Source organism: Stegodyphus dumicola, chromosome X2 (genome assembly GCF_044657685.1).
Source record: "Stegodyphus dumicola isolate Sdum_Otavi_A_Nest chromosome X2, ASM4465768v1".
Taxonomy (NCBI): domain Eukaryota; kingdom Metazoa; phylum Arthropoda; class Arachnida; order Araneae; family Eresidae; genus Stegodyphus; species Stegodyphus dumicola.
The window spans coordinates 193,815,518-193,836,152 of record NC_140781.1 but is presented as its reverse complement, the minus strand read 5'-3'; the positions used below and the strand labels follow the sequence as shown (position 1 = coordinate 193,836,152).

At 34.0% G+C, this 20,635-nt stretch overlaps 2 protein-coding genes across 2 annotated transcripts in view; both read right to left on the bottom strand.

Annotated features, from left to right (window-relative positions):
* Positions 1-3,694, bottom strand: part of Agxt (Alanine-glyoxylate aminotransferase) — a 79,713-nt gene extending 76,019 nt beyond the window's left edge. The window contains exons 1-2 of the mRNA XM_035352389.2: positions 3,348-3,694; positions 2,892-3,047 (exon numbers count right to left, since the gene is read on the bottom strand). Coding sequence (XP_035208280.1) covers positions 2,892-3,044 — 153 coding nt within the window. The 5' untranslated portion in view covers positions 3,045-3,047; positions 3,348-3,694. The remainder of the gene's footprint in view (positions 1-2,891; positions 3,048-3,347) is intronic.
* A 15,188-nt stretch (positions 3,695-18,882) lies between these two features.
* On the bottom strand, positions 18,883-20,368 carry LOC146993000 (uncharacterized). Its single transcript, XM_085809775.1, has 2 exons — positions 20,145-20,368; positions 18,883-19,368 (listed from the first exon to the last, which is right to left on the bottom strand). The coding sequence occupies exons 1-2, from the start codon at positions 20,262-20,264 to the stop codon at positions 19,027-19,029; spliced, it is 462 nt and encodes a 153-aa protein (XP_085665901.1). The 5' UTR covers positions 20,265-20,368; the 3' UTR covers positions 18,883-19,026.
* Positions 20,369-20,635: the final 267 nt, after the last annotated feature.

Genomic DNA, 20,635 nt, shown 5'->3' with positions numbered 1-20,635 from the left:
ACTAATAAGAAATCAACAATTTCTGACTACTATGGATTAATCGTTTTTAAACTTTGCATATAACAAGACAGAAGTTGTTTTTGGTACTTTTCCGATCTTTGTAAACATCGCAAAGTGTAGCAGAATTGTAGCGCCATCTTGCGATCAGTAGGAATATCACTCAGGCAACCGAAAACACAAAAGAATATTTTCACACTGGCAGGCCTTGAGTATAAGTTGGCCTTGGATAAGATAAGAAAGCCTGGACAAGAATAAGCAAGTGGCGCCATCTGTTGGTGAAACCAAAACTAAAACATAATTTCTTTAAAGGCCGAAGGCAAATTTGGATTGGAATTAGGATCGTTAACTAGAACAGAAAGATTTTTATGAATGTGAAATGCTTCTAGAAAATCCAGTTCTCCAATGGAAGATGTTTTTTGAATAATTTTGGCAGCAGAAAAACTGAAAGTGTGGCTTTCGGACCAACAATGTTGAGCAACAGAAGACTTCTGTGTTTCCTTTTTTCTAACATATGCCTCATGTTCCTTGACGCGAAATTTTAAGGCTCTCTTAGTTTGGCCAATGTAAATTAAACCACACTGGCAAGGAATCCTATAAATACCCCAGGAATTCATATCCGAAATGCGGTCCTTGAGTATGGAACTCGGAATTTTATTGATGGGAGAATAAACAACCCGAAAGTTAAATTTCTGCAAAATATGTGCAACTTTATAGCTAATTGATGGAAAGAAGGGAATGACAACAGAATTTTTATAATCTCCTAAAACAAGAGTGTGCCTTTTAGTGTGTTGAGATGAGAATTTTTTAACTGCTTGATTAATAATGTTGGGTGAAAAGCCCCTGTCAATAGCTATTGCTTTTAAATAATTTAGTTCTTCATCAAGGGCTATTTTGGAGGAGCAAACTTGAAGAGCACGGAAAACTTTTGTTGTTTGACTTCTGAATTAATATTTATTCGGCATGTTATTGTGTCTTAATTAGGTACTTCCCTTACCTTTCCTAAAAATAGTAACTATTTATAATATATTAGTTTAAGAAGCATGACTTCAAAATTAATCTGCATCATAAGTTCTTACAGTGAATCTTCGGATTATGGTAACTTGGCGATTTTTTGGCGACCAACCCTGCTGTAGCAACCTGCTACTTTTTTTTTTTTTTAGACGCCACTTTGTTTTCACGAAGTAAAGGCATTTTTTTTTTATTTTACTCAACATTTTTTCCAACAATCTGCTATCCAAATTACGCTTATGCTAGAACTTTTATGGAACAAAAGTGCTTGATCATGACGAAGATTAGGTGCGAAATTGGGAGAAAGTGTAGAATCGTCCACTGCTTGGTGCGTTTTTACGAATTGCATATACACGGTATCCATGTACACGTTGACCTATTTTCACTTAAAAAAACATCCCAGAATTGCACAAAAATGGCATTGTGCACACTCTTGACTTTATCCATGTACACATCGCCCTATTTTCACTTAAAAAGTCAAAGAAAATTGACAAAAATCCAATTCTTCTTACTCTTGTAAAAAGCGCCAAACAAATAAGTGGGCGATTCTGCACTTTAGCAGCGAAATTGTTTCTAAGTGCTTTCTAGCTAAAATCCCGATTGGAATTTTCCGGAAAATGTCACATAATATGTTTCATGATCTCTCATTTCTCCGAGACAAAATAATCTGTGATTCGAACTGTGTACTTCTCAGATTATTGCTAAAGTCCTAGCTAGTAACCTTTATCGCCTTACCAAAATGTCGCCAAACTACCTGTTACCATATTCCAAAGATTAGCCATTCTTACATAACACAGATGTAAGTTCTTACATAACATATGCAGATAACTTTTATCCAATTCCTGAATAGGATTTCAATTCCAAACCGAAACCCTTCTTTTAAATAAAGCCTCAATGTTGAATAACTGTCACTTTTTTTACTTTGCTTCGCTGTTGCAACATGCTGCTACCTGCTATCTTCAAAAAATACATTTTACAAGCCTATATGGTACCAATGTCAAAATTCTTTAATAACAGGGAGCTATAATACCCATTTAACATGTGTTGGTTTATTGAAAAATGTATGTCAACCACGAATAAAAAGGAATGAATTAAAATTCGGCCACATCGTCAAGTTTCTGCTTCTTTATGCACTGATCTACTACTATGCCACCAGCTCTTCTAAGTTATTACAAATTCAGAAAGTTTCTCTTTCTTAGTCTAAAGTAGAACATCTGTTTCTTCTGCCAAAAGTATAACTAGCATGTAAAAAGTTATATATATATATATTATAACTAAGTGTGTAATTTAAATGCAAAGCAACTAATATGTTTTCAAGAATATTTTACATTTACTTCCATAATTCATATTTGAACAAATAAATTCAAAATGTCAGGGATTTGTAATTTATTGTTAATATCATCGAAAAACTGTAGTTGATAATAAGTACCTGAAGTTTTTTCCATACAAAAAACATACACTATTATTGAACAAATTTTATGTACAAAGAACTGCAATATAAGAATATAAAGAATGTACTGACCAGAGCTGTAGTTCTATAATCCTTTCAGTATGAAGATTAATAATTAATTAAGATGCTGATAAGTATATAAAACAGATCAAGAGTATGAATTTAGTAACTAAGACATCTATTTAAATTACAAAATGACACTGGAATACATTAATCACACTCTTCCTAAATAATTATGAGCACTTTTTAATTGTTTTCAGTAAAATATACAAAATATAAAATATACAAAATATTTTACATACAGTAATTAAAAGCTACAGAACAGTGCAGAAATAAAATTCCCCCCCTAATTTACTTAAATATGAGCCAACTAAATCATAATGTTTCATAGTTATCACAAATAAAAAAAAAATGGCACACTTTAAAATCTTACTTTTAAGAAGTCTTCATCTAAATGACCTAGCATTTGCTGGGCTGATGCCTTTAAAACTGATGAAGGGCAATTTGATGGGCCAGGCCCCAACAACAATCTTTCGGGGATGTGCAGATTTTTCAGTAAAGATTTTGGAGGTAGTATAGTAGTCATATCCTTAAGGAATGAAATACATCATTAATATGAATAATGAAATTGTATTCATTTCTTACTAACAATTAATTTTGCATTAAATCTTTGCAGAAATCACATTTAGCTTACTAAAGCATGTTTATATTTTATCTTCATAACATTATATTGCATGTAATTTAGCTTTTGGCAAAGATATACGACAAGTCTTTTAACTAATGTTCTGCAGATATTTTATTTTCACAATTTATTGGTAAACACGACAAAAAAAACTAACTATAACAAAAAAAAAAAAACTATTTTTTATGATGATAAAAGGAAACTTACTGCTTTTAGAATTGCAGTTTCATACGTAGGAGTTTCCAAATTCCTTATCAATCAAAAGTAAATAGCGTAAACAACATTCACATGGTTTATAGTGAACATCCAAGTTAGGTCAACGAAGCAAGGCGTCGTCTGCTAGAGCGCGCATGGCTACTCGAGGAATTCTCAAACACTTTTGGCTTGTTACCTACTCTTTCGTTATGGGAAATACTGTGGCACAAACAAGGAGGTTAGAATAGAAGGAGGGAAGGTTCAACTCAAACGGTGAAGCTTGGCGGCCATCTTCCTGTTATCACCGTGACTTGTGCAAGGAAGTCTGTCATTGCAACATTTTTTTCTTTTCTTTTTGAAGCATGTCAGCTTGTATTGCATATGGATGCACAAATAGATTCTCGAAAAAAATTCCGGGCATTATTTTTCACACGTAAGTATTAATTTTCTTTTTTTATGTAATATGACAACTATGTCAAAAAATATCACAATGTCATGTGGTTTTCTTTCCAGATGTGAAAAAAAAGGACTTAAAATAGGTTATTTAATATAACTATAATCAAAATATATTAAATACATTTTAATGTTTCTGTTTATAGCTGGTATCTTCGTTCCTTAAGATACAATGCTATATGGTAGGATTTAAATTGTATAATTTGAACGTTTTAGTTAATTCGTTTTATAACTTTCATGAAAATTAAGAAATCAATTGTTACTATTTTTATTAATTGTAAAGGTGTTAAATAAAGCAATGTTTTTCTTTATATATTAATTATTATTCATTTTTTTAAGATAAACTGTTCTGTTGTTAAAAATTTTTGCATAAATTTACAAATTTCTAGGCAGTATAGTGATAAAATTAAGTAAAATATTTACACAATTGAACATGTGGAAAGATTTATCCAAAAACTTATATAGGTGTATTTCTGTAATTCAACTTAATTAAAGGCAGTTTCTTTGAGATTAATAAATATGAAATGCGCATAAACTGAAATCAATGAATTCACATAAATCTATTTTATTTTATTAAGATTTATTTTCTAACCTAAGCAAGTTCGTGAAATATGCAGAAACATCATTTTTTAAAGGCTTTAATGTTATGCGCATGCATTTAGATTTCGAACTATTTCTTAATAATTTGCTGTACATAGTAAATTATGGATATCATCTTTATTACTTTAAAACAAAAATTCAACAATAGCGAGGGATTTCATTATAAATTTAACATATTTTTACTGGAAAATAAATGCACGGAACAGGTTAGAAACACGTACATGTCACTGCCGTAATGCAATGTTTTGAAGTCACAAACATGGACGCCGCTTGTTCGGCGGAGTTTCATTCCCCGATAGTGGAGGAAACGGCGAATCCTCCCTCCTTCTATTCTAACCTCCTTGGGCACAAATTCCCAAGGAGGTTAGAATAGAAGGAGGGAAGGTTCAACTCAAATGGTGAAGCTTGGCGGCCATGTTACTGTTATCGCTGTGACTTGTGCAAGGTAATTGCAACATTTTTTTTTCTTTTCTTTTTGAAGCATGTCAGCTTGTGTTGCATATGGATGCACAAATATATTTTCAAAAAAGATTCCTGGAATTACTTTTCACTAAGCATAAACTGAAATCATTTAATTCACATAAATCTGTTTTATTTTATTAATATTTATTTTCATGTTGTTATAAGGTTGTTGGTTGTGAAAAGAATCTATTTAAAACTTCCATTAAAAAAATGCAACTTGTGACTATCTTTTTAGTTAATTATCTGCTATTAATTTCAGGTTAAAATTATTTTAAATGAATCTTTAGTAAATTATAATATTGTGAATATATCAGAAATATATATTTTGTGAATATATCACTTGTTAATGGAAAAATTGCAAAGTACACCCAACAGGCTGCTAATAAAACCTAAACAAATTCTTGAAATATACAGAAACTTCATTTTTAAAGGCTTTAATGTTATGCACTTGCATTTAGACTTCGAACTAGTTCTTAATGATTTTCTGTACGTAGTTAATTAAGAATATTATCTTTATAACTTTAAAACAAAAAAACTAACAATAGTGAAGGATTTCATTATAAATTTAACATATTTTTACTGGAAAATACATGCACAGAACAGCTTAAAAACACGTTTCACTGCCGTAATGCAATGTTTTGAAGTTACAAACATGGACGGCGCTTGTTCGGTGGAGTTTCATTCCCCGACAGTGGAGGAAACTGCGAACCTTCCCTCCTTGTATTCTAACCTCTTTGCAGATTCCATTCCATTTTCCGCTGTTATACTGGACTCACGGAGTATAATGAAGGAGGTGAAACTGCCTAGTAGAAAAACGGTCCTAAAATGTCGCGTTCACTAGATGGCGCTGTTGTTCCATCTTAGTAGTTCCAAATGTAAACATTTATCGAGTAGCCACGCGGCGAAGCTTACTACCGAATGAAAAATGTTTATGTTTTTAATGTCATGGATTGCGTTATTATCAACGTTATAATATTCTGCTCACTAATGATTGTATTTTATTCCTCAAATTATAAAATTAATTTACAGCTTTCATGCTGTAAGGCTTGTAGTACTTTTTATGAATGATTAATTTAATGATTATTTTTCAGTCCCTCCCCCTCAGAAAAATAATCATGTTACTAGTAATAATACTTGCTGTATATATGTTAAATTTAATTAGAATAGTTTCTTCGCGTCTCTCATTTTGTAAAATGCTTAGATACACAGCTTGATATAAACTGTGGCAAAATTTTAATGAAGCTTATAGAATTTTTTGCTTCAGTCAGTAAGTTTTCTGTACTATCATAATAAGTTATTCTTTTTTATGTAAGTTTTGATTTTGATATTTTTATCATTTTCTGTTAAAAATTTCCATATCTTTGTTATTTGAGAAGTATGTTTCAAATTGATTTCAAAAGATTTTAAAATAGAATTCGGATTTGAATTCAGTTAAGTATTCTGAACGCTTGGTTATTTTGAACTATATTATTCATAATTAAATATAAAGAGTAAAAAATATTGACTAATTCAATCTATCTTTAATTTTGTCCTGCTTGAACTAACTTCTAACCAATAAATGCAGTATTTTAACTAAAAATATAATGCAGATCTTTTTTAATTTAAAAGTAAATGTCCACTTTCCTTTCCAAAGGAGGAAAATTCCATCCCATTCAATAGCCTAAAAGATGAATTTCTTATGTTCAGAAAAATTTTATCACAGTTATAATGTTATGATATTTTCTCGCTGTTAAGTTTCAGATTGGTACATGTAGCTTTTTTGAAAAAAAATGCTTTGCATGTGTTATGTTTTACTGCCCCTATTTTTTATTTTCATTTTTTGAACTGATCATTTACTAATAGAGTGTAATTACATTTGTTGCAAAACTACCAGTTTAATATCAGAATACCTAATGTATGTTTGCTGCGGTATTTAAAAAATATCATTAACTATATAAAACTAAAGTCTGTTTTCTCTTGCAGTAATTATTTACTTTTTTTATTCTCAATTTAATATATCTTTTTCAACGATTAATGACTCGCAGTGAAAGAAACAAGTTCAATTAAATAACAAAAATTTTCTAAAAATTTAATAGTAATGATGTAATCCCAAAACAATCTTAGCAGTATTGTTTTATATTGTTACACAATGGTGAGCTATAGGAGGCTAGAGTGATTCGTTAAATTTGTGTTCAATTTGCAAGCACCTTGTTCTTTCCCACCAGCAGTTGAGCAGCAAAAGTAACCAAATACTGCTAGTTTGGTCCTGGGTTCGAATCCCGCCAAGAGGCTAGCTGCATGGGCATTTTCCTGGTCTTTATATGTCAAACATAAAAAAGTACATGTGCTCTTTTCCTCCAAAGGATCTGTATGAAGACATTGAACTGTTGGCCATGGTTAAATTATATATTACTCTCGTTACCTACAATAGTGTTCCCTCTCCCTGAAATTAAGTGTAGTTAATAAGTTTTCAAAGTCATTCTATCCCATTCAATAGCCTAAAAGATGAATTTGTTATGTTCAGAAACATTTTATCACAGTTATAATGATATGATATTTTCTCGCTGTTAAGTTTCAAATTGGTACATGTAGCTTTTTGGAAAAAAAAGTTTTCCATGTGTTATGTTTTACTGGAAAAGATCCCATATTTTTTATTTTCATTTGTTGAACTGATCATTTACTAATAGAGTCTAATTACATTTGTTGCAAAACTACCAGTTTAATATCAGAATACCTAATGTATGCTTGCTGCGGTATTTAAAAAACATCATTAACTATACAAAACTAAAGTATGTTTTCTCTTGCAGTAATTATTTACTTTTTTATTCTCAATTTAATATCTCTTTTTCAACGATTAAAGACTCGCAATGAAAGAAACAAGTTCAATTAAATAACAAAAATTTAATAAAAATGTAACAGTAATTATATAAATAATCCTGAAACAATCTTAGCAGTATTGTTTTATATTGTTACACACAAGGGTGAGCTATAGGAAGTGTGTGTAGTGTTAAGAGAATACTTCAGTAGTACAGTGGCTTACACAAGGTAGGATCATGGTATTTGCCATGTCATGGTGAGCTGTCCAATAAAAGGAAAAGAAGAGTCCTGGATACATTTTCAAAGATCGTTTATTTATCGATTCTCGTCAGACTTTGCTCCATATTGATTGTATGAAGTCCGCCACAGTAGAATCCCTCCTGGCACGTAAAAAATTTGTATTTCTCTGCACTGAGTGTAGTTTCACAGCCTTCGTTAACAACATTCAACAAATTTTTCATACGGTAAGTGGAGACAAAAAGTCAAACATACTTCAGAAAGAAAAGTATAAGGGCTGTCTCTCAAATTCGGAAAATAACGGCAATTTTTCCAAAAAACTGGTTACCGGTGAGTTTCCATTAAATGTTGCTTCTGGTTTCATCGAAGCGCGCATGGTCTGGACGATGTACCCAAATCCTTCCAGGGCGGCAGCTGGCATTTCTGGATTCTGAGCCGTTTCTGCAGGCAGCACAGGTTCTTCTTGAAACTCGGCCATGGTTATTCTTCTTCGTTGGGCGCCACTATCAGGTTCAATGTTCCTTCTAACCTTCTTCGGAAACATACAAGGACCTGACTAGGAACAGAGAGCTTACTAAAGCTATGTTCACTAATTGTAGTAAGTAGACAGGATACAGACGAAGGGTATACAAAACCCTTTATTTTTCTTTATATACAATGATTTCCGTACTTCGGAATACAATGACCCTCCACTCGGGGTCTAACGTAAAAGATATCAAAATAAAACTAGACTCTAATTTAACTTTAGAATAATACACGTGGAAGATTGGCCTTATAATAACAGGAAGCGTATGTAGCACAGAGACTGTGAACACTACAATACGTTTAAATTTATCAAGAGGATTAAAACCTCTGGCCTGGAAGGCAAACAGCAACTAAGTGACTTCTAAGGTAAGCGGCCTGCTTTGACTCACTGCTTCCTCTCTCTCGCTTGGCAAAAGGCCACAACTTAAATACTTGGCGTTCGCCAGACAAACTTTGCATAAAATCCTTAGCGCTTATAATTCTGGCCGGAAGTAGAAAATAAGAGGTGATAGTAAAGATTTAAAATAAAATAAACGTTAGTAAAACTTAAGATCCTTACATACTTCCCGCCAGAGTTAATTAGTTTGAAACTGAGGTCTAAAACGACCTTGTTGAAAACTTTTAGCTCTAGAATATAACGCGAGGCCAACCTTTTACAATCATAACTTCGTTAGAAACTAGAAAATTTAAAAGAAAGAAATTTGTTACAATAGCAGCTCCCAGGATCTACAACAATCTTTTTTTTTCATCTGTACTGCATCTAAACAGGAGCTTTATTCAATTCTGGTTCCTTCCAGAGATCTGGAAGGAAAACTAGTTTAATGAAATGTTACAGAATGACATTGCAAATAACATATAGAATATACTTCTCTTAACCTTCTTATTTCATTCATGACTATTTTAATTATCTCTCCCCGTGCTCTCTGACATGTGTTGTAAAAGAACACCAAACACGAATGTGTTTCTGTCTACGTGTGCCACACTTCCTCCTACAATCAAAACACTAACGTGTTAAAATTCAACATAACGAGACCTCTTAACACACCCTACTTTCAACTCTAACCCTGAGGTACTATTCTAAAAGTGGCTAACTCTAAAGTGTAGCGTCAGAGAGCCTAACTACATCATTCAACCTTTACCACATATTCGCCATGATTTAATCTTTACAGTCACACGAATAACAAATTTTTAACATTACTTTCACTTTTACCATATCACGGTATTTCTTAACATTTAAAATAACAGTTCACATGTATATAAGAACATATCAACATGCCGTTAATTTTACACATTTGAAAACATACATTAGTAGTACATTGTTAACTTTTATTCTTTTCAAAGCAAGTGCCAATTCTTTCTACATTGAAATAATACTACATTTCAAAAAGTCTTTCAGACTAAAACTTCTCTCTTGCTAGAATGTTTTAAATAAAATTTATACAATAGCTTTTTACAAAAATTTAAGTTTACACAACGCTATTATACATCAACTTTAGTTTTACGCGCGAGTAATTAAAAACATAATAAGAAAATCGGTCACAACTCATTTCTCGCCCTTTTGGCGATAAAGGTAGACCTCGCATGAGGTAAAACTTCTTGAAATCTGCCACTTGCAGTAAGAATGAAAGATTAACTTAAGTTTGCAAAGTAACATAAAATTTTACTTATCTTTGTAATATTCGGACATCCTTTTCTGGGCCCAGTCTTTAAAGGTACTGCAGATATTAGCCTGGTTTATCCTCCTTCTTGTACGGGCTCGCCCTTCAGTGCTTTCCTCTGGAAGCTTCCGTTTTTCACCAGTACGGCCACCCTTGAACACCTTCCTTTTCTCCTCTGCTTGTGGTCTTGGCCGTTTGAAGGCAGGTGGTCTTGGCGGAACCGGGAAACTTCTGTCGTGATCCTGCTTGGACCTCGTTGTTGGCCGTTCAAATTTTTCTTGTACTTTTTCCTCCGCCGCTGATGGCCCTTCCGCAGTTCGGCGACTTTTGCTGCGGAGAGTTCTGTCGGATGAGTCAATCTTCCGTTTTAAAGCCGGGTTATAGTTGCCGTCATTTCTCCTGGTCCTCTTCACATACGTCGTCCTTCTCCCTTCTTCATTCTGGGGGTGTTCGTGAACTCTGTTTTCTGGACGGTGGAACGGCTTCTTTTTCTTCTTACATTCAATTTTTCCGCGGGGCAATTTTCTTTTCACTTGCTTCTGTCTCTCATTGGCTTGCCCTTGTACTTGTCGTTTTCCCACCTCTGGAACTTGTACCTGCGGTGTCTGCCGTGCCGGATCCTGCAAAAGATCTGAAAAGATTTGCATTTTATTACGATCGAAGTAGGGCTTAATTTGATCAATATTTGCGGAACAGGTTTCACCATTTCTGGCCTTTAACACTACAACAGCGTGAGTTATTTTTTCTATAACATATGGTCCTACAAATCGTGAAAAAAATTTGGCAGTTTTATCTTCTGGTGCTGAAGAAAGTGAATGCTTAATTTTTAAAACTTCATCCCCTACTTTATAAGTTACTCCCAGTCGTTTCAAGTCATAATACAGTTTTTGTTTTCTTTGTGCTACTTCAGTATTCTTCTTTGCTTCCTTAATTAGTTTTTCTATATCACCCATTTTAAATTCTGGGGCTCTTTGTTGCACATAAAATAATTTATCTAACGGTGTTATAATCTTTCTGCCTAGAAATAACTCAGCAGGAGTTTTTCCCGTTGTATCATGTTTTGCGGTCCTAAGGGCGAAAGCAAATTCATTGACATAGTTATCCCAGCTTTTATGAAAATTTTTAACATAACTACGGATAATTTTCACTATATTTATGTTGACCCGTTCCGCTATATTTGATTGCGGCCGATACGGGACCATTTTTAAATGACGTATGCCCAGTTTTTGGCACATATCTTCAAATATATTACTTACAAATTGAGGACCATTATCCGATATAACTTTTAGGGGCGCCCCGTATTTTAAAATATATTTATTTAAAATAGAATCAGTAACTAATTTCGCGGAGGCTCGTTTTAAGGGAACAATTTCGGTCCATTTACTAAAATGATCAACCATAACAAGGAGATAGCGACTTTTATTTAACTGACTTTTTGGGAAAGGGCCCAATAAATCGATGCCAATTATTTCATTTGGAAATTCGGATTTAATACTATTTAGAAACCGGCCGGGCGGAAATTAATATAATTAACGGCTTGACATGTTGAGCAGGACTGGACATACGCCCTTGTTAACTTTTGCAGTTCAGGAAAGTAGACTGCCTCGCGTACGCGTTGGATAGTTTTTCGAATACCAGCATGAGAAGCTAATGGGCTGTCATGGAGCTCTTGCAGGATATTTAATCTAAGACTAGCTGGGATAACAGGTCGAAATTCGTTGTTGGAATTCGTAGTTTTTGTATAAAATAATAGACCATCTATTAGTTCGTAATGGGCCGCCCTATTTCTTATCGCCACAATATCTTGGTGGCTAAAATTTTCAGGATCCTTCAAATACTCATAAATACTTCCAAACTCAGGATCCTTACCCAGTTCGGTTATTACAGTTTCTCGGGAATTTATTGTACACGCTGTAAGCATTGCAACTTTTACGGTATTACCCTGTTCGTCTAATTTAATTCGTGATAGGGCATCTGCTACGATATTTTCCTTTCCGGGGGTATGCTTGATTACTAGATTATATTCTTGCAGCTTGAGTGCCCATCTTATTAACCTTGGGGATAAATTTTCCCTGAGTACAATCTAGTTACCGCCGCATGATCAGAATATACTGTTATCGGCGCCTTTCCAAAATAGACTCGGAACTTTTGCACTGCTAACAGAACTGCAAGTGCCTCTCTCTCGGTCGCGGAATAGTTTCTTTGTGTTTGATTTAAAGTTCGGCTAAAAAATGCCACGGGCTGCTGATTTTGCGAAAGTACCGCTCCTACCGCATAATCCGAAGCATCCGCTGAAATTTCTAAATTCTCATCCTTTTCAGGAAATTTCAACACAGGGGCTTGCGTTAATGCTTGTTTTAATTTTTCGAAAGCACTATTGGCTTCGGCCGTCCACGAGAATCTTGCCTTTTTCCTTTTTAATTTTAACAATGGCTCAGCGATAGCCGCAAAATCTTTTATAAAGGACCTATAATATGAACAAAGTCCTAGAAAAGAAGAGAGCTTCTTTGCCGTGTTTGGAGTCGGATACTTTTGTACAGCGATTATTTTTGATTCATCTGTCTCGATCCCTTTTTGCGATATTTTGTAACCTAAATATTTTAATTCAGGGGCTGAAAATTTGCACTTTTCGACATTAACTTTTAGACCGGCCTCATTTAATAAAGAAAACACCTGTCTTAAATCCTGTACATGTTGGTCCAGATTATCACTAGTAATAATGATATCGTCTAAATAGATAAATGTGGACTTTCCAAGAACAGGTCTTAACACAATGTCCATGCATCGCTGAAATGTTGCTGGGGCCCCAGAAAGGCCAAACGGCATACGCAAAAATGCATAAGTGCCAGACTTGGTTATAAAAGCAGTCTTAGGCACGTCCTCAGGCCTGACCCCTATTTGAAAATAACCATTCGTTAAGTCTAAAGTCGTCATAAATTTGGTTGATTTTATGTTCCTTAAAATTTCTTCTATGATCGGTAACGGATATACCGGATATTTCGTTATGGAATTTAATTTACGGTAATCAATAGCGAATCTCCACCTTTTTGGATGCTCCAAAGGATAATCATTATTTTTCTTACATAAAACCACCGGGCTAGCATAACTACTTGAGATGGGCGTTATGATCTTTTTACGTAGCATATCGGTAATATGCCATTCTATAATTTTTTCCTTATTCTTATCATACCGGTATGGTTTTTGACGAACCGGCAATGCATCTCCGGTGTCAATACTATGGTTAGTAACCTGAGTAAATCCTGGAATATCACTAAATAAGGAAGCAAATTCACTTACCACTTGTCGGATTCTATCTTGCTCGTCATTAGGCAGGTGGTCAAGATTTAACCTTGGCGGTTCAACCTTTTCTACACGCACTGGTTTCATTGTCAGCCTAAGGGACGCTTCATTAAAATCCAGTGTAGCTTGTGCGTCTGAAAGAAAGTCTATTCCTAGGATTAAATGTGCTTGCAAATTCTTTACTATAAAAAACATCACCTTTACTTGTTCGTCCTTGATACGGATATATAAAGGTACTTTACCTACGCACTTACATTCTTTTCCTTGCGCCGCTAATACTGTCGTATTATCCGCATTATATATGCGGTATTTGCGAAAATACTTTCTAAAAAAGACTTCTGCCACACAGGAACACTGCGCGCCGGTATCCAGGAGTGCGGTGGCCGGGATATTATTTACCAAGACTTCAATCTTCGGAAGAGTTAAATTTTTCACCATTACTGTATTTAACTTGTAGGAAGAGGGGTTTTCGTGGCCTTCGGATTTCCGCACCCTCTCGTCAGCAGAAATCCGTTTTAGTTTAAATTATTTTTTCTTTCCGTGCTTTCCTTCTTTTTCCCCTGGCCTTGAGACTTTTTTCCTGGATTGCTATTGAACTGTCGACGTTCGCCGGCTGTTTTTGAATGCTCGGGTTTCCTTGTCCACTGATTCTCTTTTTCTCCGTAGCCATGTGCTTGAGTTTGCTGTAGTCTTGGCGTACCAAATTGGTTTCGCTGTTGATATTGGCGTCTTCTTTCGACGTCCGCCGTTCTTCTACTTTCAAACTGGATTGCTAGCTCAAATAATTTTTCCAGTGTAGTCGGATTTCTCAATTCAATAAAGTCTTGCACTTGGGGTAGTAACCTCGGCAAAATCACTTGAATTATTTCAGGATCCGGACGGTTTCCATACAAGAGCTTGAAAACGTGAATTTTTCTTAAAATAAAGCTCGAGAGGTTTTCGATTCTTTGTTGATATATACTAAAAAGTTCCGTTTCTAATTTCGCACGATCCCTTACAACAGGGAAGGCTTTTAGTAGGGCAGTCTTGAAATTTTCATAAGTATAGGTGGGACTTCCTGCTTGACCCAAGAGACTTCTGCCGATACATTTGAACCAGTTAAGCGCTTGGCCCCTCAAAGCGCTGGTAGCTAAGGTAACTTTTTGAAACTCGTGCACGGGGTAGAGCATGAAGTGGTCATCCAATTTTTCCAAAAAACTGGTTACCGGTGAGTTTCCATTAAATGTTGCTTTCTGTTTCATCGAAGCGCGCATGGTCTGGACGATGTACCCAAATCCTTCCAGGGCGGCAGCTGGCATTTCTGGATTCTGAGCCGTTTCTGCAGGCAGCACAGGTTCTTCTTGAAACTCGGCCATGGTTATTCTTCTTCGTTGGGCGCCACTATCAGGTTCAATGTTCCTTCTAACCTTCTTCGGAAACATACAAGGACCTGACTAGGAACAGAGAGCTTACTAAAGCTATGTTCACTAATTGTAGTAAGTAGACAGGATACAGACGAAGGGTATACAAAACCCTTTATTTTTCTTTATATACAATGATTTCCGTACTTCGGAATACAATGACCCTCCACTCGGGGTCTAACGTAAAAGATATCAAAATAAAACTAGACTCTAATTTAACTTTAGAATAATACACGTGGAAGATTGGCCTTATAATAACAGGAAGCGTATGTAGCACAGAGACTGTGAACACTACAATACGTTTAATTTATCAAGAGGATTAAAACCTCTGGCCTGGACGGCAAATAGCAACTGCGTAACTTCTAAGGTAAGCGGCCTGCTTCGAACTCACTGCTTCCTCTCCTTCGCTTGGCAAAAAGGCCACACTTAAATACTTGGCGTTCGCCAGACAAACTTTGCATAAAATCCTTAACGCTTATAATTCTGGCCGGAAGTAGAAAATAAGAAGTGATAGTAAAGATTTAAAATAAAATAAACGTTAGTAAAACTTAAGATCCTTACAACTTTGCAAACAAACTGAACTGAAATTAGTTGTCTGATGATATAGCTTGGTCATGTTATAACAAATCTGTTGGCAAAAATATTGTCGCCACATGAAATCCCTTATCTGGTTCTAGATGGCTGTATTAATTCCAAGGACATAAATTGAATGTGACCTCATCAGATATTCACCCCTTTTTGAGGGAAGGAGGAAAAATTAATTATGTGCATAATAAAAATTCCGGTATCATGGTGCCAGCCTCATATAAAATCATGACAATCACTATGGAGCTAACAGTCTGAAATACATATTACATAGATTACATTTTAAATAAAAAGATTTTTTCATTTAGGTATCACCAAAACCATGCCATCTACACAAAAACAAAAATTTTAACATTAAAACATAGAACCACTTATTTAAATATTCCATAATTCAATACAAGCAACTTTTTATGCAAAATACATATAAGTGCATGATATAAATATGGTACATAAAATTTTCGAATATACCATATTGCAAGTATACAGTACAGAATTGTAAATGAAGTATTTCTATGAGAAAGCAAAATGCAATTTGTGTACATCCCCAGTTACACTTAATTAGATAAATTACAGACAGGATGAAAAAACAATACAAACCATTATAATCACATCATACCAGGAAATTTTGAAATCAAACACTTATGCACTTATATATTAGGCACAATGTCGTTGAATCTCGAAATGATATTTAAGGGTGATCAAGCCTTAAACTCTAATGATTATGCTCACACAATCAAGAAATCAACAAAAGACACATAAAATTAAATTTCGAACAATGTAACATATTGCATAACTTGTAATAATGTTCTATGATAGTATAAGAAATGAGTGAAAAAAAAGAATTAAGTGTACTGAAGTGTGGGAGAATCTTTTAGGAGCCAAACGAAGGCAACTGATGTGAATTATATAAATGGCTGAGAAAAAATCATTGTCAAGTGCACAAATAACATAATTTACATCATTTACTTTCGAAGAAAAAGTTTTCGAAAACCTATGCTGGAATGTAACCTTAGATTTCACATACACTATATCATTAACATTGAATGATCTTAATATGGCATTTTTCAAGTATTCTGTTCTATTTGCTTTATTCCAACATCTCATAGGCATGCTCATAACTTAGTTTTAGTTGTGTTAAAAGATCACACAAATAATATGATTTTTCCACCTGAATGGCCTTGGATCAGGATTAAACATATTAAAAGGTAATGATAATTTTCTTCCAAAATGCAGAATATTAGGAGAATAACCAGTTGAAGGATGAACAGTACCATTATAAATATTTTGATGGATAAGCAATGCATTTTCAAATGGAATACCTTTTTCATGAAGTATAAGCAAAGAGCTCTTGATGCAGGTATTAACATGTTCATTATACTCAGGTCTCTAAGGAATACAATGAGATAATTTAATATCCAAGCATTTGGTAATCGATTCAAACACCAGTGAAGGATATTGTATCTAAATCAAGATCATTTCTGGTCTTCCAGGTACATATATTGTAATAAATGTGCTGTAATAGTTTCAGCAGTGAGATTTTTGAGAGGTCATAAAAAACAAGATGTTTAGAAACATTATCTAGAATAATGAGATCATGTCCACAATTTCGTACAGGACAACCAATATACACGGAAAAAAGTCATTTGGATATTTAAGTATTCTGTTTAGGAGCCTGTTTAGGAGTGAAAGATTTGTATTTGTTACGTAAATGATACGGGAGCACAAAATTCTTTGTGTCATTATACATACCCTTCTAAAAGAATCTTTCAATAAGATTTCATACGTTTTCTGAACTCCAAGATGGGATATATGAGAAATTTCTCATTTTCACAGGATTTCGGTGCTAGTGGGACAACAACTAATTCAGCATTAGGCTCTAGTGTAGAATTGGGTGCCCCTTCGATTGGCGACATTTTTTAAAAAAGTTTGGTGATGAAACCTCACTTCTAGTTACCACGATAGTTTTAACTTTGTTTTAGCTTCCCGATTTTATTTAAATGAAAATGGATTGATGTGTACATGGACATATTTAAAGCAGTGTGCCTTACCTAGGTTGTGCAATTCTAGGATGTTTTTTTAAGTAAAAACAGATGGGATTTTTAAGTAAAACGTGGACACAGATCTTGTGCAATTCTTTGACTTCTTATTTTGATTTTGTGTAGCGGCCATCTTGAAATTGTGCCTTCCTGGCGCCTATCTTGGCGTCAAAAAAGAATCGCCAATAAGCAAGGGGCACCCAATTGTAAACTTTTACCCAGCATTATTTCATTTATTCAAAACAAACATAAGAAGCTTATTGAATCATTTATGAAGAAATTATGTACTTTTGCTGAATTAAGCAAGGCAGGATTTTTCAAAATGTTGGTAATTTCTGAACTACATGGATCAGAAATTTGCTGAGCAAGATTGCTGCTTCACCTGGATCTAAAGTGAATTTGTGTTTCAAACAAGCATTGCAATCTAATGATATAGTATAACAATTAGCATTTGCATAACATTAGCCATATTAATTAAAGGTACATAAAAATTATTAAATTCAGCTATTGTATCTTTAGTACATATTAACACATAATGTTTGGATAAAAACAAACAAAACAGCAAGACAAACAATATACACTGGCTGAAAAATTAAAATTGGACCAGTTAGCACCCAATTATTTAGACATGGGAACAAAATACCATTATTAAATCAAAACAATGAGAAAGCAAGAAATATTATCTATAAAATAATATACAATTAATATCATTGCTTATAAGGTATTACACACACTGACCAATGAATTAGAAATGCAAGATCAATATTTTATTGGATCACAGTGCATATTACCCTAGGAAGAAATTGACAGATGCATGTTACTTTACGAGGAAATTGACAGATGCATATTACCCTACGAGGAGAAAATTTTTAATAGCGATTTAATCAATGGATCTTGGCCATTACACTTAACTTTATGTCGAAACAGGTATTCAGTAGGTGATTAGCTAATTCTACTTTTCAAGACCACAATTTTGTACTCATAATTTCAGAGGCAGCAGGATTTTATAGACTAAGTGCATCAGTTGCAACTTAACAAAATTTGCGAGATAATTAACAATCTTATGCACATAATACCCATGCCTGCCATTTGTCAGTCATAATAATTGGTTCCTCTGCCATGTGCTTCTTAACCAGACACTTGTTGGTTTCTTTCCTAAGGCATGAAACCAATGACAATGAAATATGCCTAATCCATTTCCATTGAGACATAATTTCATGTTATGTCTCTCAGAACATGTTTTTGATTAAAAAATAATCCTTCTAAGACACTACAGACAAGTATCATCTCTGACAATTTCCTTAATTAAAAAAAAAATCCATCTATTCATAGCTCAAAAATTCAGAAAAGATAACGTAGAAATCTGAAAAAAAAATAACAATAAATAAGTGAAGAATAAATTACACATGAAAAAAAAGCAATGAATGTGTAGCACAATAGTACCAAGTGCAGTTTGACATGCAATACTGAAATTATAAAAATGTCAAAATAAAACTAACCTTTACAGTCATATCTTTATCAATTATAACCCTTTTTTCACACATGTAATTAGTTGCCCATCGAGCACATACAATGAATTCAACTGCAGAATTTACAGTCCACAAACAATGCGGTTTGGAAATCTTCTGCAGACTTTCAGTCAACAGTGGAAATGTAAAATCCTTTTTAGTAGCGGCAACATTATCTGCAACCAATGGAGCATTCTTTTCACAGGCACATTTCTTGCAGCAGATGCTTTTCTTTTACATGACGGTTTGGATAAATATAAAGGCAGATTTGGAAAGATTGAGGGTATTGCTCCTTCTTGGAGTCTAGGGCGGCCCATTTCCAACTTGAATATTGTCCCATCGAACAATTTCATCTCGTAAAATTGTTTTATATCACTTTCTGCAAAATGATGCTCGCATACAACATCCTTCTCTAAAAGTATTTGGTCGGCCCGAGGAATTGCATGTGTCCATTTGTCTAGCAGCACAGGATCCTGTAAAATATATTTCAACAAGTATGTATAAATATCAGAATTCAGTTACATACAAAATTAAAATACTCTTGTTGTATGCAATTTTTTTAACGTGACTTTGATGCAAATTTAATATTTAATGATTAAAATTTAATTTGAAAATAGTAATGGCAAATTAAAATTTAATTGCAGTACTAACGCTTGAATAGTTTTACACATTCAAATTTAAAATCCTTGTGCATAATGGTTCTCACTGTGCAGTGTATCAAGATTTAAATCTTAATTTTTAACAGCCATTCAATTATGTGGCATGATTTTATAATATTCATAACTTATTTAATATGCTGAATTTATCTCATGGAAAATCAATTTTTCATTACACTTATCTGCTGTTATGTTTTCACTCAACCATGCAAGTGAAGTTAATTTTAAGCAGCATAGTGTTCATTTCCATTTATTATAAAAACCTACTTCAAACGGAAAAGAAGGGGAAATGAGATAATCTTCTTTTCTGTAAATGAAATAAAGAGGCAAATATTCCATCATTCTTGCATAATTCCAGAAATTTATTTAACTTTAAAAATCTCAGGATTGCCTGCTTTCATGCACGAAATGCAAATGCACATAAGTTATGTGAAATATTAAACTAATTTCCAATTTAAAGTTCTGTGAAATATTTAACTAATTTCAAGTCTATTACTTTTTAAATACCCTCTTATTTACTGGCAATCCAGACGTTCTGTAAAGTTATATAATTTCGTCTGACTGTGATCAGGCATGATATAAATGTTGCTCACCTTTGGAGCTCTAAATATACTTGGATTCTTGATTTCCAAGCTTTTATTCTTCTGCCTAACAGATGTATAACCACTGTTGTATCCGGGGACGAAGCAGGTTGCATTACAAGAATTACTCATACTGGAAATTGATATCAAATCAATATTTTCTGTATTGCTGCCTATGGCAAATCCTACGAAAAGTAGAACAGCTAACGATTGCAGCGCCCTCTATAAATAATGCGACAAAAGTGGACCATTTCTGGAAAACGTTGTAATACCAGTTTCTCCTCCTTGTTTATACTCCGGGACTGGACATATAGCCTGCGTGGATTGCAGGCTTTTTGCCAGTTGTCGTTTAATATGGGTTCCTAGAAGTCCTAAAAAGAGAACAAAAGTGTCGCAGAGACAAGATGTGAAAATACGGGAAAGTGTGGCACTTTGCCACTAAAGAGTGTAACATCGTGGGGTGGTGTAAAATACAAATCAGATACAAATATGCAAAAAGTTGA

Coding starts and splice junctions, on each gene's coding strand:
- LOC146993000 (XM_085809775.1), bottom strand. CDS start 20,264: ATGAGTAATTCTTGTAATGCAACCTGCTTCGTCCCCGGATACAACAGT. Junction 19,369..20,144: donor GTATATTTAGAGCTCCAAAG/GTGAGCAACATT, acceptor TATATTTTACAG/GATCCTGTGCTGCTAGACAA.